Here is a 20351-nt window from a genome sequence, read left to right as displayed (position 1 = left end):
ACAGAAGCAAGACCAAAGTCTCCAAGAAACTCATGATCCAGCGAATAGTGAACCTCCAGCTGCAGAACCTGCAAGATCTGTTCCCCCAGGTCCAGATCAACTTTGACCGCACCAACCCTGTCCAAAGCACCATCGCCAATATTGCCTACCTGAACGAACAACGTACAGCCTACATTGCCAAACTTGAAGAGGAAAGAAGAGCGTATCATGTGCAAAGTCCCAACCAAACCAACCGTCAAAGCCAGGACCCTATGTGGTCCTCAGTAAATAGTAATTTTAACTCATGTCGATTTGTCAAGGCCTCCTCTTCTGTTTCTACCCCATGGATCAACTTTTTGTACTGCATCTTTTCCTTTCCCACCTTCAAGTCAAAACTGTTGCAAAACTTTCAAAATCTGAGCCCGTTCACAAAGTATCTGAGCAGCATTGCCCAGAAAACTGGTGACATCCCTGTTGATCCATTCCCCCCCGCCCAAAATCTCAACCTTGATGAACTTTTTGATCGTTTCATGCCAGCTGTCAAGCAAATTTTGCCCAACCAATTTCCCCAGCAAATTGTTTTCCAATGCAATTGTGTTGGAGAGGGGGCCAGTAGTGATAATAACAATGAATTGTATGATTATAAGCTTGTTCTCCCATGGAAATTGCGTGCCAAATTTGACACGCTATTAAAAATATATGTAAAATCTGTTTCTCACTGTTCCACATGTTCAAACGCAAATCTGGGTGGGAACAACCATTTAACGCCCTTCACTGAGACCCTTTTGATTTCTGTTCCCACCGACAAAACACGCCCAGTCCATCCCCCCACCTATTTTGACAGCAAAATTTTGTTCCCCAATGCCCCCGCCGGATACTTTTGTTTCTCCACAAGTTTTGACACTTTTTCAAAGCGACAACAGATTGTAACCCATAGCATGAACCATAGTACCTTTTACAAGGATTGTGAGCGTGAGAAACTTGGTCCGATGCGGCACCCTGTTGAGGCGGACGCTAGTCATTCCAACTTTTTTGTGTACAATTTTGTTCCCCGAAAGCTTCCGCCTGTTGTTCCCCCCCCGCCCATTGCTTTTGACAATGATGAAATTGAGTTGAGTGGGTGTCCCATTTGGCTGCGTTTCTCAACTCGTGACTTGTACCGTGTAATTGAACGATCATGTCCCAATGTTAGAGACCATCACATTGTTGGGGCAAAAGCAGAGATTTTGGCCCGTCTTAGGGCACACAAAAGTTTTCGTTTCCTTCCCATTCGTGACATTGTGACGGTTTGCAACATTGAGCATGATTGGGCCATAGATGTCACCAAAGATTATGAAAGAATTAAAGATCAATTTTTGCAAAAAGTCACTACTCTCCCAGGACAAGAATTCAAAAATCTCATAAATGAATGTTACAATCAACAAAAAGAGAACCATGTTTCAAGACAAGATGCCTCCACCAAGATCTTGTTGAACCTTTCTCAAATTGAAATTGAAACATTGTACAGAAAACTTGTTCGTAAACTAAATCTGAACAGAGAAGAGAGAACAGGAAACACTAGGGATTGTTGTGCAACTCTCATTCAAGAGCAGTATGACAACCCTGCTCTGGATGAGGTTCTCAGGTCAGAATATCTCTTGCGTCCGATGCGCAAGTGTGTGTTCTGGCCAAACAATGAGACTGTTGATGCCAACATTGCCAAAATGAAAGAAATTGTCCTCCAGCGCCACAACAATCGGGATGGCAAACTGATTTTCCGGCCCGACAACCCTGTTCACCAGCAGTCGCGGCTGATGTACACAGAACTTGGCCAACTGTCCAGGCCCCCCACTGCCTGCGTCCACTGCAAACAGCGGCCGTACGGTGCTGTCTTCACAGACAACGTGTGCGAAAGCTGCCAAAAGCAAAGTTGGCGCAGGGCAAAGTATGGGCGGGCCAACAACATGGACTTCTTACATCAGCCCAACTGCTTGAGGGACTTGACAACGGTGGAAAAGCTGGCAATCTGCCGGGCGGCGCCCCTTGTTAAGATTGTGAGGGTGGGGGGTAAGCCTTACAAGAAGGCAGGGAACACAATTGTTTTGTCAGCAAACATTACAAACATTGCCCTAACCCTACCCCGCCTGCCCCAAAACCTCGAGGTGATTGTGTTCAAGTCCAACCGGGGGGGACCACTCTTTGCCAACCGAAACAAAATTCTTTCCGCCTTGACGTGGCTTAAAGAATTCAACCCGTGCTACCGAGACATTGTCATTTCCGAACAGAATCTCAGCCAGTATCCGGAGGATGGGGCTGTGGAGAATCTGCGCGTGCTCGAGGTTGAACCCAACGAGGTTGGCGTGGGCCCCAACCCAGGGCCGGGTCAGCCCGTGGGGGGGGCTGATCAGGACGGTGCAGAGGAGGACAATGAGGACGATGAGCTGGATGATGAGGATGATGAAGAGTATGCAATGCCCGGTCTAGATCCACCCACAGTGGCCAGCCATCATGTTGCAGCGGCACTGCCTGCCCGCACCGAGGCGGACATGGTGCAACGCCAGCTGCAAGGCCTGGCCACAGCTGCCAACCCTCTGGACCTGCCAGAGAGGGACGGCACTGTGGTCAGCGATTTCAGCCCAGACTTTTGGGGGATGGGGTTCCCCCACCTGTTCTGCCACAACCGGGGCGGCTATACAGATATCGACAGACCGAGTCGTGTGTACATCAATGAGTGGGTGGACCACCTGATGAACTGGGACGATGGCCGGTTCACCAAGGATCCCCACTTTCTGATGTTCCTGCACCAGTTTGTGCTGAAAAACCTGTCGTACAGCCAGGGTCGGCTGTACACCAGTAGGTTCGAGCTGAGGCAGGAGGATATACTCAACGCCATTGACAACAATGACACGGCGGCCATTGTTGACAAGATCCAGCGGATGGCAACAAAGGTGCCTGGCAGTCGTGGGCACTGCCAGGCCGAGTCGCAGAAGGCCCAGTCCTACATCCGGCTGTTGGACACGCTCACCGAGGGAAGGGAGCAGTTTAACTTCTTTCTCACGGTGACGTCCAAGGAGGTGCATGACACCGAGTTTTTGGCGACCATCCCGGAGGGCGCCGCCCTGCTGGCCAAAACCTTGGTGCAAAATGCCGACCACATCCCAGCAGGTGGTGATCCGGACGCTTACATCACAAAAGCGCAGGATCACTACCAGCGGAATAGGTTGATTGTCGAGCACATGCACGAGTACACGACATTCTTCATCAAAAAGACCCACCTCTTCATTGACAGGGTTCTCAAGCAGTGCTTTGGCGTAACAGAGTACCATCTTCGGTGGGAATTTCAGTCCCGCGGGGGCTTGCACTGCCACATGCTGTTGTGTATGCCCCTGGGGATTCCCGAAGATGACAGGTTCCAGGCGTTCAAGCCCGTCTCCCCCACCATCAGAAAACTGCACGAGTTCATCAAGACCGTGTGGAAGAGTGAGCCGCACGCCACTGCTGAGGACATGCTGAGAACCCCTGAATACCAGCAGCTGTTGCAGGGCCTGGAAATACAGCCGACGGCGGACGCCCTGGAGCTAGCCATCAAGGTGTTGGCCCTGCAACAGCACATCATTGACACTGTGTTTGACCGGACGGGCATCACCTGCAACCACCCGTCGCTGGACCTGGGCGACCGATTTCTCAACCATGGTGGTACACTGCTCTCGGCGCCCAGCAACCAGTGTCTCCGGCAAACATATGACCAGCGCATTGCTGAGGACGACATGTTCTCCAACCTTGTGTCGTTCACCAACAAGGTTGGCACACACCACTGCAACAGGGGCTACTGCCAAAAGACGGTTGTCGTCGACGGCCAGCAGACAACTGGCTGTCGCTTCCGTTTTCCCCACGAGCTGGTTGGTCATCAGCGTGACGCTGACGATGAGACGGGTCAGCCGACCATTGTCCGCACCGACCCACCCATCAAAGGGGAGGTGCAGCAGGTCAAGTCATTGGCGGGGAAGGCTTATTGCGCCGTGGCCTGGGAGCGCAATCACTCCCAGACGTACAGTCAGACGCCCGAGCTGGTCCTCTCTTGGGGAGCCAGCTTGGAGCTGCAGTACTGCCACAGCCCCACCTCTGTCCGCCTGTACCTCAGCAAGTACCTTGCCAAAAGTGAGACGCAGTCCAATGTGTCGCGTGATATCATGCGGGCAGCACATAGGCGCGCAGCTGAACAAGGGGTGGACAACTTTGTCCAAAAATTATTCAGAGAAGTAGGCACCGAGAGGGACTACAGCCTGGCCGAAACAGTGTTCCACCTGGGCCGCAACAAGCTGTTTGAGTTTGGCCGTGAGATTGAGGTGGTCAACACCCTGGGCGGCATCCAGATCCGGCTGCCCAACCAGGAGGCGGCTGATGGTGTGCCACAACTGCAGACTGAGGACAGGAACAGGAAGTTTGACCAGCGCCACGACAATCTGGTCTTCCAGACCCTGGTTGACGTGTGGAACAGTGCCCCGCCACACGACAAGCCGTACCCCAAAGACCCCAAGAGGTTCAACCTTTGGGACTATGTGGCCTACTTTGAGAGGGATTGGACCCCGCGCCAGACAATTGCAGTGCCCCACTTTGTCCCATTCTACCACTCACGGCCGGGGCCCAATCACCTGAGAAAGTTTATGATCTCCATGCTGCGCATCTTCAATTACAACATCACGTTGGATGAGTTGAATGAGATGACGGACGATGTGCTCCGCGAGGAGGGGGACAACTGGTTCAACCTCGAGAACGTGCCAGCCTATGCGGTGGAGTTGTGGTGGACCACCGAGGCCAACCACCAGGCCATGCTGGAGGCATTTGAGGCGACCGAGGGCCTCGACTTTCCCCCCTCCCAGCAGGAGGCGCCAGCAGTGGACGATCCCAACCCCAACAACCCAGACCCTGACATAAATGTTGAGGATGTTGAGGAAATCAATGATGACATCCTGCTGGCCATTGGTGAAGATCCTGATAATGATGAGGACAGGCCAAACCTGCTGGAGACAAGTCCCAACTACGACCGCCACAGGGACCGTCTGCGCTTGGTGCCCCACTGGACCAGCGCAGACAATGCAGAGCTCTGGCGCAAGGATGCCGTCGCTGCCCGAGATCCCGCCCAAGACCTGGCCTCCATCCCGTTTGACCAGCTGAACGGGGAGCAGCAAAACGTTGTCCGCTGGCTGGTGGACAACACTGTCCGGGTTGTCCAGAACCCGGACCAACAGTTTTTGCTGGAGGTGGACGGGTGTGCGGGCAGCGGCAAGACCACCACCATCCAAACGTACCGGGCAGAGCTTGACCGCCGTCTCCATGAGATCAATGCAGACAAGAGTGTGGGTGAGGTGCTGTTCTTTGCGGCCCCAACCGGCACAGCTGCCAAACTGTTGCCCCACGAACATGCGACCCTGCACTCCATGCTGAACCTGCCCATCAACCAGCCCCATAGCAAGGATCTGCTGCCACTGAGCGACACCACCCGGCGCACGCTGCAGGACAGGCACTGCAACATCCAGGTTATTGTCATTGATGAGAAGAGCTTCTTGTCAGCATACTACATGTACATGATTGATAGGCGGCTGCGCGAAATCTTTGCCATTGACAAGCCCTTTGGAAATCGATCCATCGTAATAATGGGCGACTTCGCGCAGCTGGAGCCCGTGGGGGGCCTGCCTCTGTACTGCCCGTACAGAGAGCGCCGCAACATCAGCCCCCAACAGCTGGCGGGGTACGAGGCGTACGCCCTGTTCACCAGCGTTCTCTGTCTGAAGCGGTCCATGCGACAGGAGGGGTGCAACCTGTTGCGCGAGATCCTAGATCAGATGGGCAACGGGCCCATTTCAGAATCACAGTACGAGATTCTGAAACAGAGAAATTATGATTCAATCGATCACATGGAGTTTGCTGCGGCCACATACTTGTGCGCCCGCAAGAGGGACTACAAAACGCACAATGAGAACAAGATCTTGGCCAACCCCAATCCGCGTGTTGAAGTCAGGGCCGAAAACACGCCGCCCTCAGCCAGGTGTGCAAGCGAAGACACGGCCGGCCTGCCCAACAACATCTTCCTGGCCGAGGGCATGGAGGTGATGCTGACAGCCAACGTGGCCCTTCACCTTGGCCTGTCCAATGGGACCAAGGGCGTTGTCAAGGGCATCATCTATTTCACGGACAACGAGACAGAGATACCCACGGTGCTCGTATCTTTTCCGTCCTACCAGGGCACGCACGGGTGCCTAGATGAGACAACGTTTGGGCCAAACAAGGTGTATCCTGTGGGGCCCATTTCACGATCCTGGAAACACACGGCCACCACCATGTATACTAGGCGCATGCTACCCCTCATGCCGGCCTATGCCTTCAGTATACACCGGGGCCAGGGTCAGACGCTAGGACTAACCATCCTCAACCTGGGCCCCCAGGAGTACTCGGCTGGGCTGACGTACACAGCCTTGTCCCGGGCCAGACAGCTGGACCATCTGGCATTCAGGCCCATGCCAACCAGGGACCGGCTCAACCAGTTTAGCAAGAACGCTAAGTTTGGCCACATGAAACGGGACAAGGCGGCCAAGGTGGCCAAAAGCCGGGCCACCCTAGAGCTGGCTGGCCTGGCAGTGCCTGAACAGGGGCCCCAGCCAGAGTAAATAAAGAAATTCATACAAATTAGACCTCCCTCCCCCCCCCCCCCCACTAAAAGAAAGAAAACAACCACACCATCAAACACATCATCCACCATTCAACTATTACCAATGCAAAATTTTCTTCTTAACTATCTCTATTCTTATCTATATAATGATGAATTATTGTATCCCTTATGCAGATTAATATGAATTATTTCCCTGTAGGTAGTGTAGGTTAGCCTTATGTTTAGCCTAATTTAAACGCATGACCATTTGTATGAGCAAGTACGTGCCAACACTTCCAACACCAACAAAACCTCCATGTACATGCTCATACTAGTACCCATCCACCCCCTAGATCCAAACAATGCCCACCCTGTAACTGACCACCGACCCCATACAGTTTCAAAATCCCTTTCTATGTAATTAGGTCGAGGGCACGGTTTTATTGTACACACAATTAACCTTATGTGACCCATCTTACATTTGACCTAATTTAGTTTTTATCACCCAACAGCCGCCGAGCCAACGAATGCTCCTTACCGTTTCCCTATTGTCCACCTTTCCGTCTCCCATGGCCCTTGCGTGTATGTAGTTGGTGAACTTACATACTTGTTGTATTTTAAATTCAAACTCCATGTCATACATATGACTCTCTACAAGTTAAGCTTGTTGGTTAGCAACCAAATCTGTCAAAGAGTAGTTAGCATCCAGAGTAGTTACAGTGTAGTCAAGAATACCTCTATGGCCTGTGCATAATGTGTGTGTGTTTTTTTCTGTAGGTACCTAGTCAACTAGTGTTTAGTTTAGATTAGATTAGCATTAGATTAGCATTTGTCGATATCCCTTTCCATGTATTAATAAATTAATCTAGTTTAGTTTAGTGTAGTTTAGATTAGCATACTGTTGTCCCTTTATCGATATCCCTTTCATCTATGAGCAAGTACATGCCACACAAGCCAACACCAACCATCCCCCTCCTGTACAGTCTCATAGCACGACCCCTGCATCCAATTCCCCCAGCATTCCAAAATGTATCCTACCCCCAAGACACATAAAGTCACATTCCGGCCCCCTTAAAACTAAAGAGTTTTTTGTATTAAGAAATATTGAAATATTGTAATCACCTCCAAATCAGCCCCTGGCCAATGAGTGCACCCTACCCACCTCATTTGTCCACCTTCTGCCACCCCCTGGCCTTTGCGTAACACAGTCTCCTGTTGTCCCTGAATGTTGTAATTGGTTGTTTTGTCCTTTTCTGACCTTAATATTTTGTGTTCCAATGTTGTAATGTTGAATTTATTTTTTTGTTTTTTTTTATTTATTTTTCCCTTAATTCCCTGTTTGAGGTTAGGTCACAGTCAGGGTTTTCTTGTACACACATTTAACCCTGACTGTGACTGAATTCCTCCTACAGTTGCCTATACTGTTGTCAATTTGTTGTTGATAGAATTGCTTATTGTAATTGTTATTACCTTTACCTAACAAGTATACAAGTAAGTTCAATCACCACCAGCTAAGTAACAAAGTAGTACAAAAATACCACAAAACCAAGAAAACAATCCATCACCACCAGGCTCCATAACTATCATACATTTGTTGTTGTTGTTTGATACTGCTATTATGATTAATTTGCATCTCTGTAGATGAGTAGTTAGCAATTAGTGTAGATTCGTATACTTAGGTAGATGTTCATAGTTACTCACTGTGTGTACCCAGTTGTATATAAGCACCGTCAGTCTCCCATGGCTATTGCGTAAATGTAGTTAGTGAACTACATTTAAGTGTACATGTGTTGCAGTCCCCCATTTGATAAATGATGATTCTCTACAAGTCGAATTTGTCGGCTAGCAATATCAATTTGTCAGGGTAGCTAGCATATAGAATACAGTGTAGTTAAGAGTAGAACTAAAGCCTTTTTTGTAACTAGTGGTTTCTTTTCAGTAGATAATATAACTTTTTAATCTGACATGGTATTAGTAATTGAAATTTCTTTCTGTGTATTTAGGTCATATAAGGTTTTATTGTACACACAATTGACCTTATATGACCTAATTTACATTTTCCTACCATCTCAATTGTTAAATAAACCTATTAAACACCTATTTTTATAATCTGTTGATACTATGGCTCTAATTGTATTGTTTTTCTTTTTTAATAACCCATTATCTGAATTGGTATATGTATTTAGGTCATAGGTTTTATTGTACACACAATTGACCTTATATGACCTAATTTACATTTATCTTTTCTGATACTAGGGCTCTAAGTTTTTTTTGTTTTTTTTTTAATTTTAATTATCTTTATATGTATTTAGGTCATATAAGGTTTTATTGTACACACAATTGACCTTATATGACCTAATTTACATTTTCCTACCTTCTCAATTGTTAAATAAACCTATAAAACACCTATTTTTGTAATCGGTTCATGCTATGGCTCTAATTGTATTGTTTGTTTTTAATAACCCATTTTCTGAATTGGTATATGTATTTAGGTCATAGGTTTTATTGTACACACAATTGACCTTATATGACCTAATTTACATTTATCTTTTCAACCATAATTCATGTTAAAATCAAATTATGTTCCACTTTTGTTTGTTCCCATTGTATCCATGCAGCAGATGCCAAAATCTCCCTCTTTTTTTTTTAACAATGCCATCAATTTTTTTTTAAGATCTCGCTTTCAATTTTTATTTTCAACACTACCTATGCCCAAATTCAAAGGGGGTGGCCTTTTTTCTTTTCCAGTCCAGAATCAACTGCAATCATGGGGTTTTGAAGCAATTCTTTTTTCTACCCTGGGAGAGGTAGCACATATTTTTTGGCAATAAAAGAGATCAGCAGTAGCAATGGTTTCTCTATAAATGGCAGGGTATAGGCAGTGTAAAGTGGCGGCTCACTTGCTGACCAGATTTGCAAATACCCAACACCACCAACTGGTATCCAATTCCTTAGGGTCTAGATTAATTTTCACAAATATTTACAAATCTGTTTGGCCGAGCTGGGGGCCTTTCCAAACCCAAGACCCAAGAGGGTTGTGAACAACCGGTCATTGTTTGCCCAAGGTGTTATGTATTGTACATTTTGATAGGTGTGTCTTTTATAATTTCAATTTATGCCTGACCTCAGTTCACCCCTTGAAAATGACTGATGGCACTGCTATGTATTTTTGTTTCTTCTATGTTACCAATACCTGTACCATGTATGTATTGTATACTTTTTACCAATACTTGTACGTTCAAATAAAATGGTTCCATTCACAACATGATCAAATGTGGTTTTTCGTTATTTTCTGACCCCTGACTTCTTAGATCTACATTGGCCCTTTTTTGTAGCTAATTTTTATTGTTGCAATTAGTTTTTGTTAGAATTTACTTATTATTTAGATGTCCACCTTCAATGATAGCCGTGTGTTTCCTATGAGTGGTAGGAGACAAATACACGGCGAAGATTTGAACAGGCTGACGTCAGGTGGATGGCTCACTGGGGACTCCATTTTCCATTATTTGGAATATGTGTGTGCCCAAGCTGGGTACGTCATCCTGTCCCCAGCGCTGTTTGGAACGCCTGGTAAGCCAGTGGAGGCAATTATCCAGTCCCACAGGGAAGAGATCAGTAGGATAAAGCCAGGTACACCATTTGTTATGTTTTTTTTCTTCTCACTCTGCTGATGCTCAGCTATTCTATAATATTGGCGCAGCCTGTCCGTATCTTTGCAAAGTGTGTAATTGCAAGCAAAACAACACACACACCATAAAAACAAAACATAAATGTATGTTGTTTGTCCCAACACATTGAAACATGTAGTCAATAGTTCAATTGCGACCTTCTCATTCAACCTAATAACCACTACCACACTAAATTACATTGTCCTTTACAATCCCCTGACATTTAGGCAAGAGAATCCTGGCTATCATACCGCACAAGAATTCTGATGGCTGCACAATACACTGGAGCCTGGTGATTGTGGACGAGCAGGACGGCTTCCACATAGATGCGATTGGAACTGAGGCCTACTTGACGATGGCCAAGCCAGCCATCAGTACTCTGGTTGCAATCCTGAGACAGGTGGGTTACCACCATCAGGTAGTTGTAACCCATGCCCCTTTGAAGCGAGCACGACAGACAGACGGACGCAATTGTGGAGTCTTTGTTTGTGCCTATGCGTGGGCACTTGCAAATGACCACCCACTTGACTTTGACCCTGCGAACATCGAAGATTTTCGGATGGAGATCTTTGGTGTGCTGGCCCAAAACATGACCCCCCCCTTGAGAATGGTCCCCACCGCAATGGGGCCCCAACCAGTTGACTATTTTTGCAGGTTTCAGGGATCGGTGGCAGTGAAGGAGACAGATGATGTATATGACACTGGACTGGGACTGGGACTACTGACAAGACAGGCTGCCGACATCCGTCAGGCCACGCCTGGTGCCCCGCCCTGCCTGACGGTTAATGATCAGGGCAGGCTGGTGACGGTCAACCACCACAACAACATCTTCAATATGAGGACTTTCCCGGAGATCTTTGAGGCCTGCAACAGATCTCTGAATGAATTTGGTGAGAGGTTCACTGGTGAAGGCGCATTGAGAAATAGGTTCCGCGTCCACCATCCCATTCCTTTTTTTAGGTTTTTTTACGGTTCAAAAACCAACATCCAAAGAGTTGACAGACTGTTGCGCAGGACGTGGGGAGTGCCTGACGAATGGCTGGCCGACAGGCTGTTTTAATTTCATTTCTTTTTTAGGTTTTTAGGTTTTTGTCTGTCTTAAGTGCGGTGTCTGTAGTAACAATTTAACCTGATATTATTAGTGAATAACTAATTACAATAAGTTTTGGTATCTGTAAAAAAAAATATAATAGTTAAGAAGACAATTGATTGCATCGTATAAAGTTTAAACATAATTCTACTTAATTCAATAAATGTAACCATTTTGAGAAAGGTCTGTCAGTACGTCAATCTGATTAATAGAATGAATCTGATTAATAGAATGCATAAAATTTAAAGGATCTAATCAGCAAGCTTTATTATAAATACTTATTAAAATAGATGCCAAATTATAATTTTCGCATCGCATTATAGATTCCTTTGTTGCTACCCCAAATATCTGCTTTATAACTAATGAACAGTTGATATAAATATTTTGATATGTATGGATGTTATTCAAGAGATAAGACAATGGTGGATAAATTGATGTAAATATAATTATCGCATCGTATTAAAGATTTCTTGTTATGAAGGTTTGGTGATTAATTTTTGAAATATATACTAATTTTCTAATTCACATTATAGTCATAAAATATCTGTGGGCTCGTAAAATTTCCCCCTTTCCCCCACATAATGAAATTAAGATATTCATAAACTTTTTTTGATAGTAGTAATTATTTTTTTTTTATAACCCATTACCTATTTCTCCCTCTTTAAAATGCCATTTCCTTTTTTTCTCAGATCTCGCTTTCTTTTTGCCACATACACTCAAATTAAAGGCCCGATTCTTATTCAAATTCAAAAAGCAAACTCAAAAGTCTACATACATACCCTGGGAGAGGTATTTTATTTTATCATTTCATTTCAAAAGAGATCACCAGTTGCAAACTTAAAATTTAACATGGCGAGTGTATGCGTGTAACTCGGCGGGCCGGAGCAAACAACCTACAGTTTTGTTTGCTGCTGGTCTGGAGGACAGTCCAAATCTCTGTCCCCTGGGGGGGGGCCCAGGCTATTGCAGTCTTTTTGTTATTGGCCCCGCCAGGAAGTATGAGGATGGAACCGTACACATGCTTTCTATATTTTGGTTTAATTTTGTTTACTTTAAACCCCCATTTGTACTATTATGTGATTATGTATTGTTTGTCATTTGCAGATATAAAAGGAAGTGTCTAATGATGATTACTCTCGTAAATATAAATTCTAATGATTATTACTTTGTAAATTCTAATGAGTATAACTTTGTAAATATAAATTCTAATTATCATCAATGTGTTGATTTTTCAATGTTTCTTGCACCAACAATACACTCAGATTACGATTATTGGATATCTTTGCTGTGCGGGCCGAAAAAGAAAACACTTTCCATCGGACCTATACTTTTTCTCGATAAGGAGATTGATAGATGGATATATAGATAGATAGGATGATTGATATCTTGATAGATGGATGGATAGAATATGAAACACTCGAGAACAAAGTATATATATAATTAAGGAAAAGTATCATTGACTTTGAAAAAAAATAAAAAGGAAGTAGGATGCTTTCACAAGAGGCTAATATCCAGTGGGATATAGAACTAGCCCCCGACATTATTTTTTTCAAAAATTAAGTGTGGGGTTATGTTATCAGTGCATCGGTCCAAGTAAGCACAGAAAATAGTAAAACAATAAACGAAAGTACAGCAACAGCACAGAACACTACTTATTTTACAATAGTTATCTGGGGGGTTTTAGTGCTCGATAGACACTTTAAGGGAAAGCGTCATGTTTGAATTTACTAATCATCCTTTTTTTCAGCAATGCCTCGGCACGGCCCAAGAATTTCTGGGGGTAAATCTTCTTACAGTGTTGGGGATAGGGTAAGTTCTCTTCCAATAAAGCTTCAAATCGGATTAATATCCGCTAGATTAAAACCGGTTTTCAGCCATTCTGAAAAGTCCTGTATCGTATCGTATTATAGATAATTTTCAACCGAAAACATATTATTACTATTCACAGAAAACTGTCCATAAAACACACAAGCCACACTAGTCGAAAAGTAAAATCTTGACATCGGCCTTAATGCAGCTACCTGAGTCATAATTTTATTTACACAGACTTTTAAAATTTTAATAGACCCATTTTCTTAGGGACCACGTTTATAAATATTTGTGTACCAGTATGTTTTACAGTCCAGTGTCCCGTCCCTCCCCGCGTTAATATATGACTTTTAATATAGGTTAGTGTAAACTGTACATCTGACAAATCTCATCCTGCAGCTGAACTCAAATGGTACATAAACGGCCACCAGGTAAAAACACACTACCATGACAAAAAAAACATATCAGCAAATAACAATAGCATTTAAATTTTATTGAAACATAAAAAGTTATATAAAATAAATAAAATTAGAACATTGGCACTTTCTTAGCATAACCATAACCGCCAGTGGTAAGCCCGCTTTCAAAGCCGTACTGTCCGTAGCCGTTCAGAGAATGTCCAGGACCATAGAGACCTCCTCCATAGGGCCCATACCCACCTCCCCATCCACCTCCTAGGAAGTTTCCATTCCAGCTCCATGGGCCCAACCGTAGCCTCCATAACCACCTCTATAGCCTCCCCATCCACCTCCATAGCCCCAGCCGACAGGAGCGTTAATGCCACCCCAACCTAGGCCACTATAGCCACAAAGACTTCCGTAGCCACCATGCATAGTTACAGGAAGCCTGCTGAATGATACAAACAAATGCTAGGATAAGTGCAACGTTCATGGTTACCAGAATAAAACTGACAATAACAAATAACAACAGCGAATCTGTTTGAAATTATAAACTAAACATTTGGCGATAAAAGAAAAAGAAAGAAAAGGAACGAAAGAGAAATATATTAAAAAAGAAAAAGAAAGAAAGAAAGAGAGAGAGAGTGAGAGAGAGAGAGAGAGAGAGAGATAGAACGAAAGAAAGGATAGCTTGCACCTTCCAGGAATAATGGACTGTTATTTGCAGTGAAGGGGAAGTATTGAAAAGTTAATTATCTGCATACTTAAACAGGAGAAGGACAGACCGACAGACATGAACATTGATAGAGTAGCTTTAAACAAACAAACAGGCCACAAATTTAGAACATCTTCGCTTAGGAAAAACTAACATACATACATCGACAAAAGAATTAAGACAGTTATATAAATGCGCCTCAAATTATCTAAAACTCTTCAAGTCTTTTTTGATTAAATAAATGTCAATTTTGCCTCAACTAGTACTCCTAAATGTCAGAAAACCTGGCAAAATCATTTAAGTTGCATATGTATCATCTGTATCCAACCCCCCCTTTCCATTAGTTTTCATATTTTGATAAATATAAATGATTTATATGTTGCCTTTTTTTACTTATGTTTTTGACGTCTTTTGTTTTGACGCAGTATAGTCTTGGATAAGATACCATTAACGGGTGCTCTACGCTTGACATTACAGTCGCGTTTCAAGTTAGGCAGGGATCTAAAGGGAAAAGACAATGTTCATTGAATTGATGTACATCCAAAATGATGATACACAAAATTACCCTTGTAGATTATAGATTAGTGGTTAAGACGTTTGGACACTCAACTTAATGAACCAACCAATCAAAATTCAATAAATGTCCTCAAAGTTGTTAGGTCAACGAATAGTTATTTTAAAACTTTGGGGACTAGTGTAATAAACAGCCCCAATGTTCCCTTCCTCCTAAGGGTGGGGTGTATTGAAGATTTCTATTGTATATTTATGTGATTCTACGGAAAACCTTTTTACACTTCTGTTTTTATAACATTCATTTAGGATAACAAGGACGAAGTTGTTCTCAATTCATAAAATAGGGAAAATAAATATCTAGATAGACGCATGTTGCTTTAAACAAAGAAATAAAGGCCAAAATTTTTCATTTGCTGAACAGTTATTATTTTCCTAAAATAAACCTTAACTAAAATTAATTGAATTTTAAAATTTTGTAGGCCCCATACCAAATGCTTCATCACTATCCAGTGCTAAAACACGAGAGTGGGCTGGAGACTGCCATACTTGGTCTAGAATTTCAGGTAGATAGACAGATGAAAGTTAGATAGGTAGATAGATATGTAGATTGGAGATAAAGAAAGAGATAGATAGATATAATAGACAAAAAATATATCAAAAGTTAAAGAGAGAAAGATAGATAAATTAGATAAACAGGTAGAAAAATATAAACCTGGAGGCATATAGAATAGATAAATTAAATGTTTTATAAAAAAAATATGTATAAGGAACTTTTCATAAAGATAGAAATCAAAACAAAAGATTAATACATGTTTTAATCGGCCTTTGTGGACCAACAAAAAGTAGATAATCCTTTTATTTCATAACCACAGAATACTGTCTATTATACAATGCAATGAATAACTATTACTTCTTCAAATATTTTATATTATTTTAGACTAACCCAACCTTGTTTTTATCTAGGTGTATAGAAATCAATTGAATCCAGAAACGCAAGAGCTAGACTTGAGATGCGCCAGTAGCCTACACGTTCAAGCTACTACTCATGATATGAAAATTGAGGTAAAAATATATAATTTTCTAACTAGCCAGCTATTAATACTAAATGTCGTAGCTCAGTGGTAACGAACTAGGTTACGGTGATGAGAGTTCGAGTTCTAGTCCCCATGTGGCAACTCGAATTTCTAAGTTGAAAAGATTTACGCAACTTCCCCTTGTTGTGTAAGAAGGGAATTATTGAGTAAGTTTGGATACTTAATAGTCAAGTAAATAATATCAGTACTACCCTTATCCCAAGCTCCTCTGCGGTGAGCGTCATTCATTACGGTGACTTAATTTGGGACACCTGCCATACTCGGCGAGGGTGAGGTAATAATGAGTAGCTCTCATGAGATAGCGGGTCAAGTCATAATGTGCTTGAACGTGGAGCTTGATAGCACTTGTGGCTATACAAAAGTGTCTCAGCCTACTCCATGACTTATTAGGTCCAAGCCCTAAGAAACTATGGCTAATCAATCAATCAAACTAAATGTCTATTTCTATAAGCATATGATGTGAAATTTGAGTTAAAAATATATATCTTTCTATCCAGTATTCTGGCGTTTCTATCCATCAAAATATTATAATAGACTACGTGTTCAAGATTGTACTAGCTCATGATATAAAAATTAAGGTATAAATATCTTTCTTTCTATCCAGTATTCTGGCGTTCAAATTCATCTAACTATAATAATAGTCTATTTGTTTAAGCTACTACTCATAATATGAAAATTGAGGTAAAAATATCCATTTCTCGATCATGTTTTCTGGCGTTTCCATTCATCTATTTAACTTCAATAAAAGTCTATGTAATATTGTTCAAGCAACTACTTTTTATAGACAAGTTGTTATATTGTTATTATTTTATTCTTATGTATAGAGATAAAGTATGTATAACCAGTGGCGGGCATAGGGTTTGTTAGTCCTAAGCCTGTGGACCCTCAAGGCTAACAGACCTAGTTTTAATCCTATATTATTTTATTTTAATATCAGCGGAAAGCTGTCTATAATACGATGCTATAAATAACTATTATTTATATTTTCATGTTATTGTTATTACAGGAGAAATATCACCATGAGATGGCAAGACACGTCAGTAGTGCTCACCATATAAAAGGTAAATAATATAATAGCAACGCTACTATATAAATTAAGTATTTCTTCTTTGATAAGCATCGCAACATATAGGTCTGTTTATTACACTAGTCCCCAAGGTTTTATATTAAAGTTTTTAAATTCGTTGAAGTAACAACGTTGGGGACTTTTACTGAATTTTGATTGTTTAGTTCATTATGTTGAGTTTCCAAACGTTTCAACTAATAATTGTAATCCACAGAAGGGGTAATTTTGTGTACCATCATAGGGATTATATTAATTTATCGCCTATTGTCTTTTAGATCCCTGGATTTGTAGGCAAACGTCCTTCTTTTGCATAATATACTAGCGGCTTCGCCCCTAGCCTCTAGGGGCTTTGCCCCAAGAGGTTTAATCAAACCAATTTTTCGTATTTTAGATTTAAAAGAAAAATTTAAAACAAATTTTTTTTGGTGGGGGAAAATTTTTTTATTTTTGGGGTGGGGGGTAGTCGACCCCACCATTTTAATTTTAGTTTTAAAAAGAAATTTTTTTTTTTTGGGGGGGGGAGGGTATTTTTCATTTAAGAAAATAGTTATAAACCTTCCCGGGACCTATGAGAAGCTACCCTGTAAAGGAGAACCTGATCGGTTCAGCGGTTAGCGAGATCCTTCACTACAGACAAACAAACAGACAGACAAACAGACAGACATCGTTCTACTTTGTATTATAGATATCTAAACAAAATAATTTTTTTCCCGTATCGCCTCGAAACCGATTAATATCCGTTTGATTTGAACAGGGTCTGAGCCATACTGTAAATTATGCAAAGCATCGTATTACAGAAATTTTCTACGAATATCCTAATATATAAAGTAATAAGCTTTTTTGTCTGTAGCGAAGGATCTCGCTAACCACTGAACCTATATGGTCCAACTTTACAGTGAAGCTACTGATAGGTGTCGGGATGGTTTTAGGCTATTTTTCTGCCCTACCATATTCTTTCAAATATAGAGCCCCTAGATGCTAGGGTTGCAGTCGCTAGTTTAAATAAAAATAGTAAAATAAATCCAGTTTTGTTATCCAAAACCTTTGGCCCTCTGTGCTAACAAAACTATTTTATCCGCGGAAATCTGTCTATAATACGATGTGATAAATAACCATTTTTTAAAAGCGAAGCTTTTCTATAATTAGGGTCGGTCCGTCCGTCCGTCCGTACGTCCGTCCGTCCGTACGTCCGTCCGTCACGGATAGCTTTTTTCGTTAATTTAGACATGTTAGAATTGTCCTATCGATTTCAAATTTTGCATGGTGCTTCCTTTAGTAGTTAGGTACGATTTAAAAAGCGTAGCAACTATATAATCATTACAAAAATGTCCGTACGTCCATTTTAAACATGTTGATTTTTTTACTTTATTAAATAGCTTTTTTCGTTAATTTAGGCATGTTAAAATTGTCCTATCGATTTCAAATTTTGCATGGTGATTCCTGTAATAGTTAGGTACGAGTTAGAAAGCGTAGCAACTCTATAATAATTACCAGATTGTCCGTACGTCCATTTTAAACATGTTGATTTTTTTACATTTTTAACAACAAATTTGTATGTGACCTAATTATCCGATTGGTCTGATTTTTGGTATACTGATTCCTGGGACAACAAAGTACAATATTATAAGCGAAGCAACTCTATAATCAAGTCCTAAAAAAGTAAGTATGTCCATAATCATTATCCTATATCAAGCAGTTTTTCAACAAATTTACTTACAATTTTGCTTTGACTCTTATACATTCGCATTCTGATTATTCAGTTCTGACATTATACAAGTGTTAATGTCCGTTTGTCCTATCGTTTCAGAGCTTCGCTTTTATGGATGTTGTCATCCTTGTTCTTTTTCAGATAACTGTGTTTTCAGTATTTTTCTACTCGCCTTCAGCACTTTCTACATGTTTTACTAATGTATTTTTAAAATCATTTTGTCACATATCATTGGGGAGAGAAGGGTTATGGCATCTGAATAAAATTTATGAAGTAGCACGTAATAGGATGTCTTTGTGTTTGTCTGTTTAACAGACATTGTATCTGTTCATTTGTTCGTCAGATATTTTTTTCACTTTTTATGTCTACCTGTCATGCTGACTGCACTTTTGTCCAAGTGTCTGTCTGTACATCTCTCCTTCATATCAGGTTTTAGGCTATTATGGGTTGGCAAATTAAATCCTGATTATAACCAGACTAATGCAAAGTTTCTTTTGAAACGTATATTATCATTCAGAGAAAAAAAAACTTCAGATGCCTTATACCCTCATCCTTCATTTATATTTCATGGCCTTATCATAGAGATTGAAGGATATTCAGCGATTTTAATCAATTCGAATTATTAATTGTAAAAAACGCTCCATATCTGTCATCATTGAAAGTTGGTTATTATTATTGGAGGTAAGCAAAGTAAGAAATTAGTCAATAACACTTGCTAAGACTACTGCCGTAAATTTTTGGTGTTTTAACTAAACTTTAAAGCTGTTTTTAATCTCTGTAAATTAATAAGAAATTCACCTTTTTCGATTTTTTTACAAGCTACGTCGGCTAAATTTGCTTACCTTTCATAAATATTCTTTTATATTTTTAATCTTATAAATTAGAAAGGATTTTTAATTTGTCTGTTGGGCTCTCGTTAACTACTGAATCTATTTAGTTATCAAATTTAGTGACTTTTAACATAGCTTTTCAAATGGTTTAAGGCTTTTTTGTTTGTAAATTGTAGCCTTTGGATGGTATTAGGGCACTTTTCTACCCTTGATGCTAAGACGCAGTCGCAAGTTTTGTAATTAAATAACCAAATTTAGAACACAGTAATAGTGTCTGACTGATTATGACGTAACAAAGAAATTAGCCAATGAGAGGCCGTTATTGACCAATGGTAAAATTTATAGTGGCCTCTCATTGGCTAATTTTTTTGTTACGTCATAATCAGTCAGACACTATTACTGTGTTCCCAAATTTACTAAAACTCAAAATATCTTTTTTCAGTACACAATAAACTTTAATTTAAGAAAATGATTTAGCTTTTAATATCAAATAAAATCATGCCTTTCAAACTAAAATTTTACTTTATATTTTCTGTTAACATTTTTAAACTTTTATTATTGTTACTTATAAATTATTATCAATATATGTAAATTGTTTGAAGAAAAATATGTTTGGTTAAGTTTTAATTTTAAAAAACACTAAAACTGAGTTGGATCCTTAAAACATAATATCACCGCATCTATTTTCTTTTAAGAATCCATCTCTTCACATAAAGTTTTTCTAAAACATTAAAAATAATAACACCCAATTCCTAACTTGTAAATAGATAATTATAAAAATGTAAGTAGTTCCCTAACTGTTGATAAAAATAAATATTATTATAATAAATATAGTTATTTGTCGCATCGTATTATA

The 20351-nt window shown here is 41.1% G+C and overlaps 1 protein-coding gene across 1 annotated transcript in view; it reads left to right on the top strand.

Moving 5' to 3' along the window:
• LOC145329026 (cell adhesion molecule 3-like) overlaps positions 1–19545 on the top strand; it is a 57900-nt gene extending 38355 nt beyond the window's left edge. Inside the window, exons 7-12 of the mRNA XM_080173029.1 lie at positions 13110–13171; positions 13531–13602; positions 15277–15360; positions 15761–15859; positions 16898–16952; positions 18807–19545. Coding sequence (XP_080029155.1) covers positions 13110–13171; positions 13531–13602; positions 15277–15360; positions 15761–15859; positions 16898–16952; positions 18807–18865 — 431 coding nt within the window. The 3' untranslated portion in view covers positions 18866–19545. The remainder of the gene's footprint in view (positions 1–13109; positions 13172–13530; positions 13603–15276; positions 15361–15760; positions 15860–16897; positions 16953–18806) is intronic.
• Positions 19546–20351: the final 806 nt, after the last annotated feature.

Source organism: Acartia tonsa, chromosome 9 (assembly GCF_053477335.1).
Source record: "Acartia tonsa isolate MP-2025a chromosome 9, ASM5347733v1, whole genome shotgun sequence".
Classification (NCBI taxonomy): Eukaryota; Metazoa; Arthropoda; class Copepoda; order Calanoida; family Acartiidae; genus Acartia; species Acartia tonsa.
Note: the sequence above shows the minus strand (reverse complement) of the source record. Positions and strands in the feature narration are given on the sequence as shown.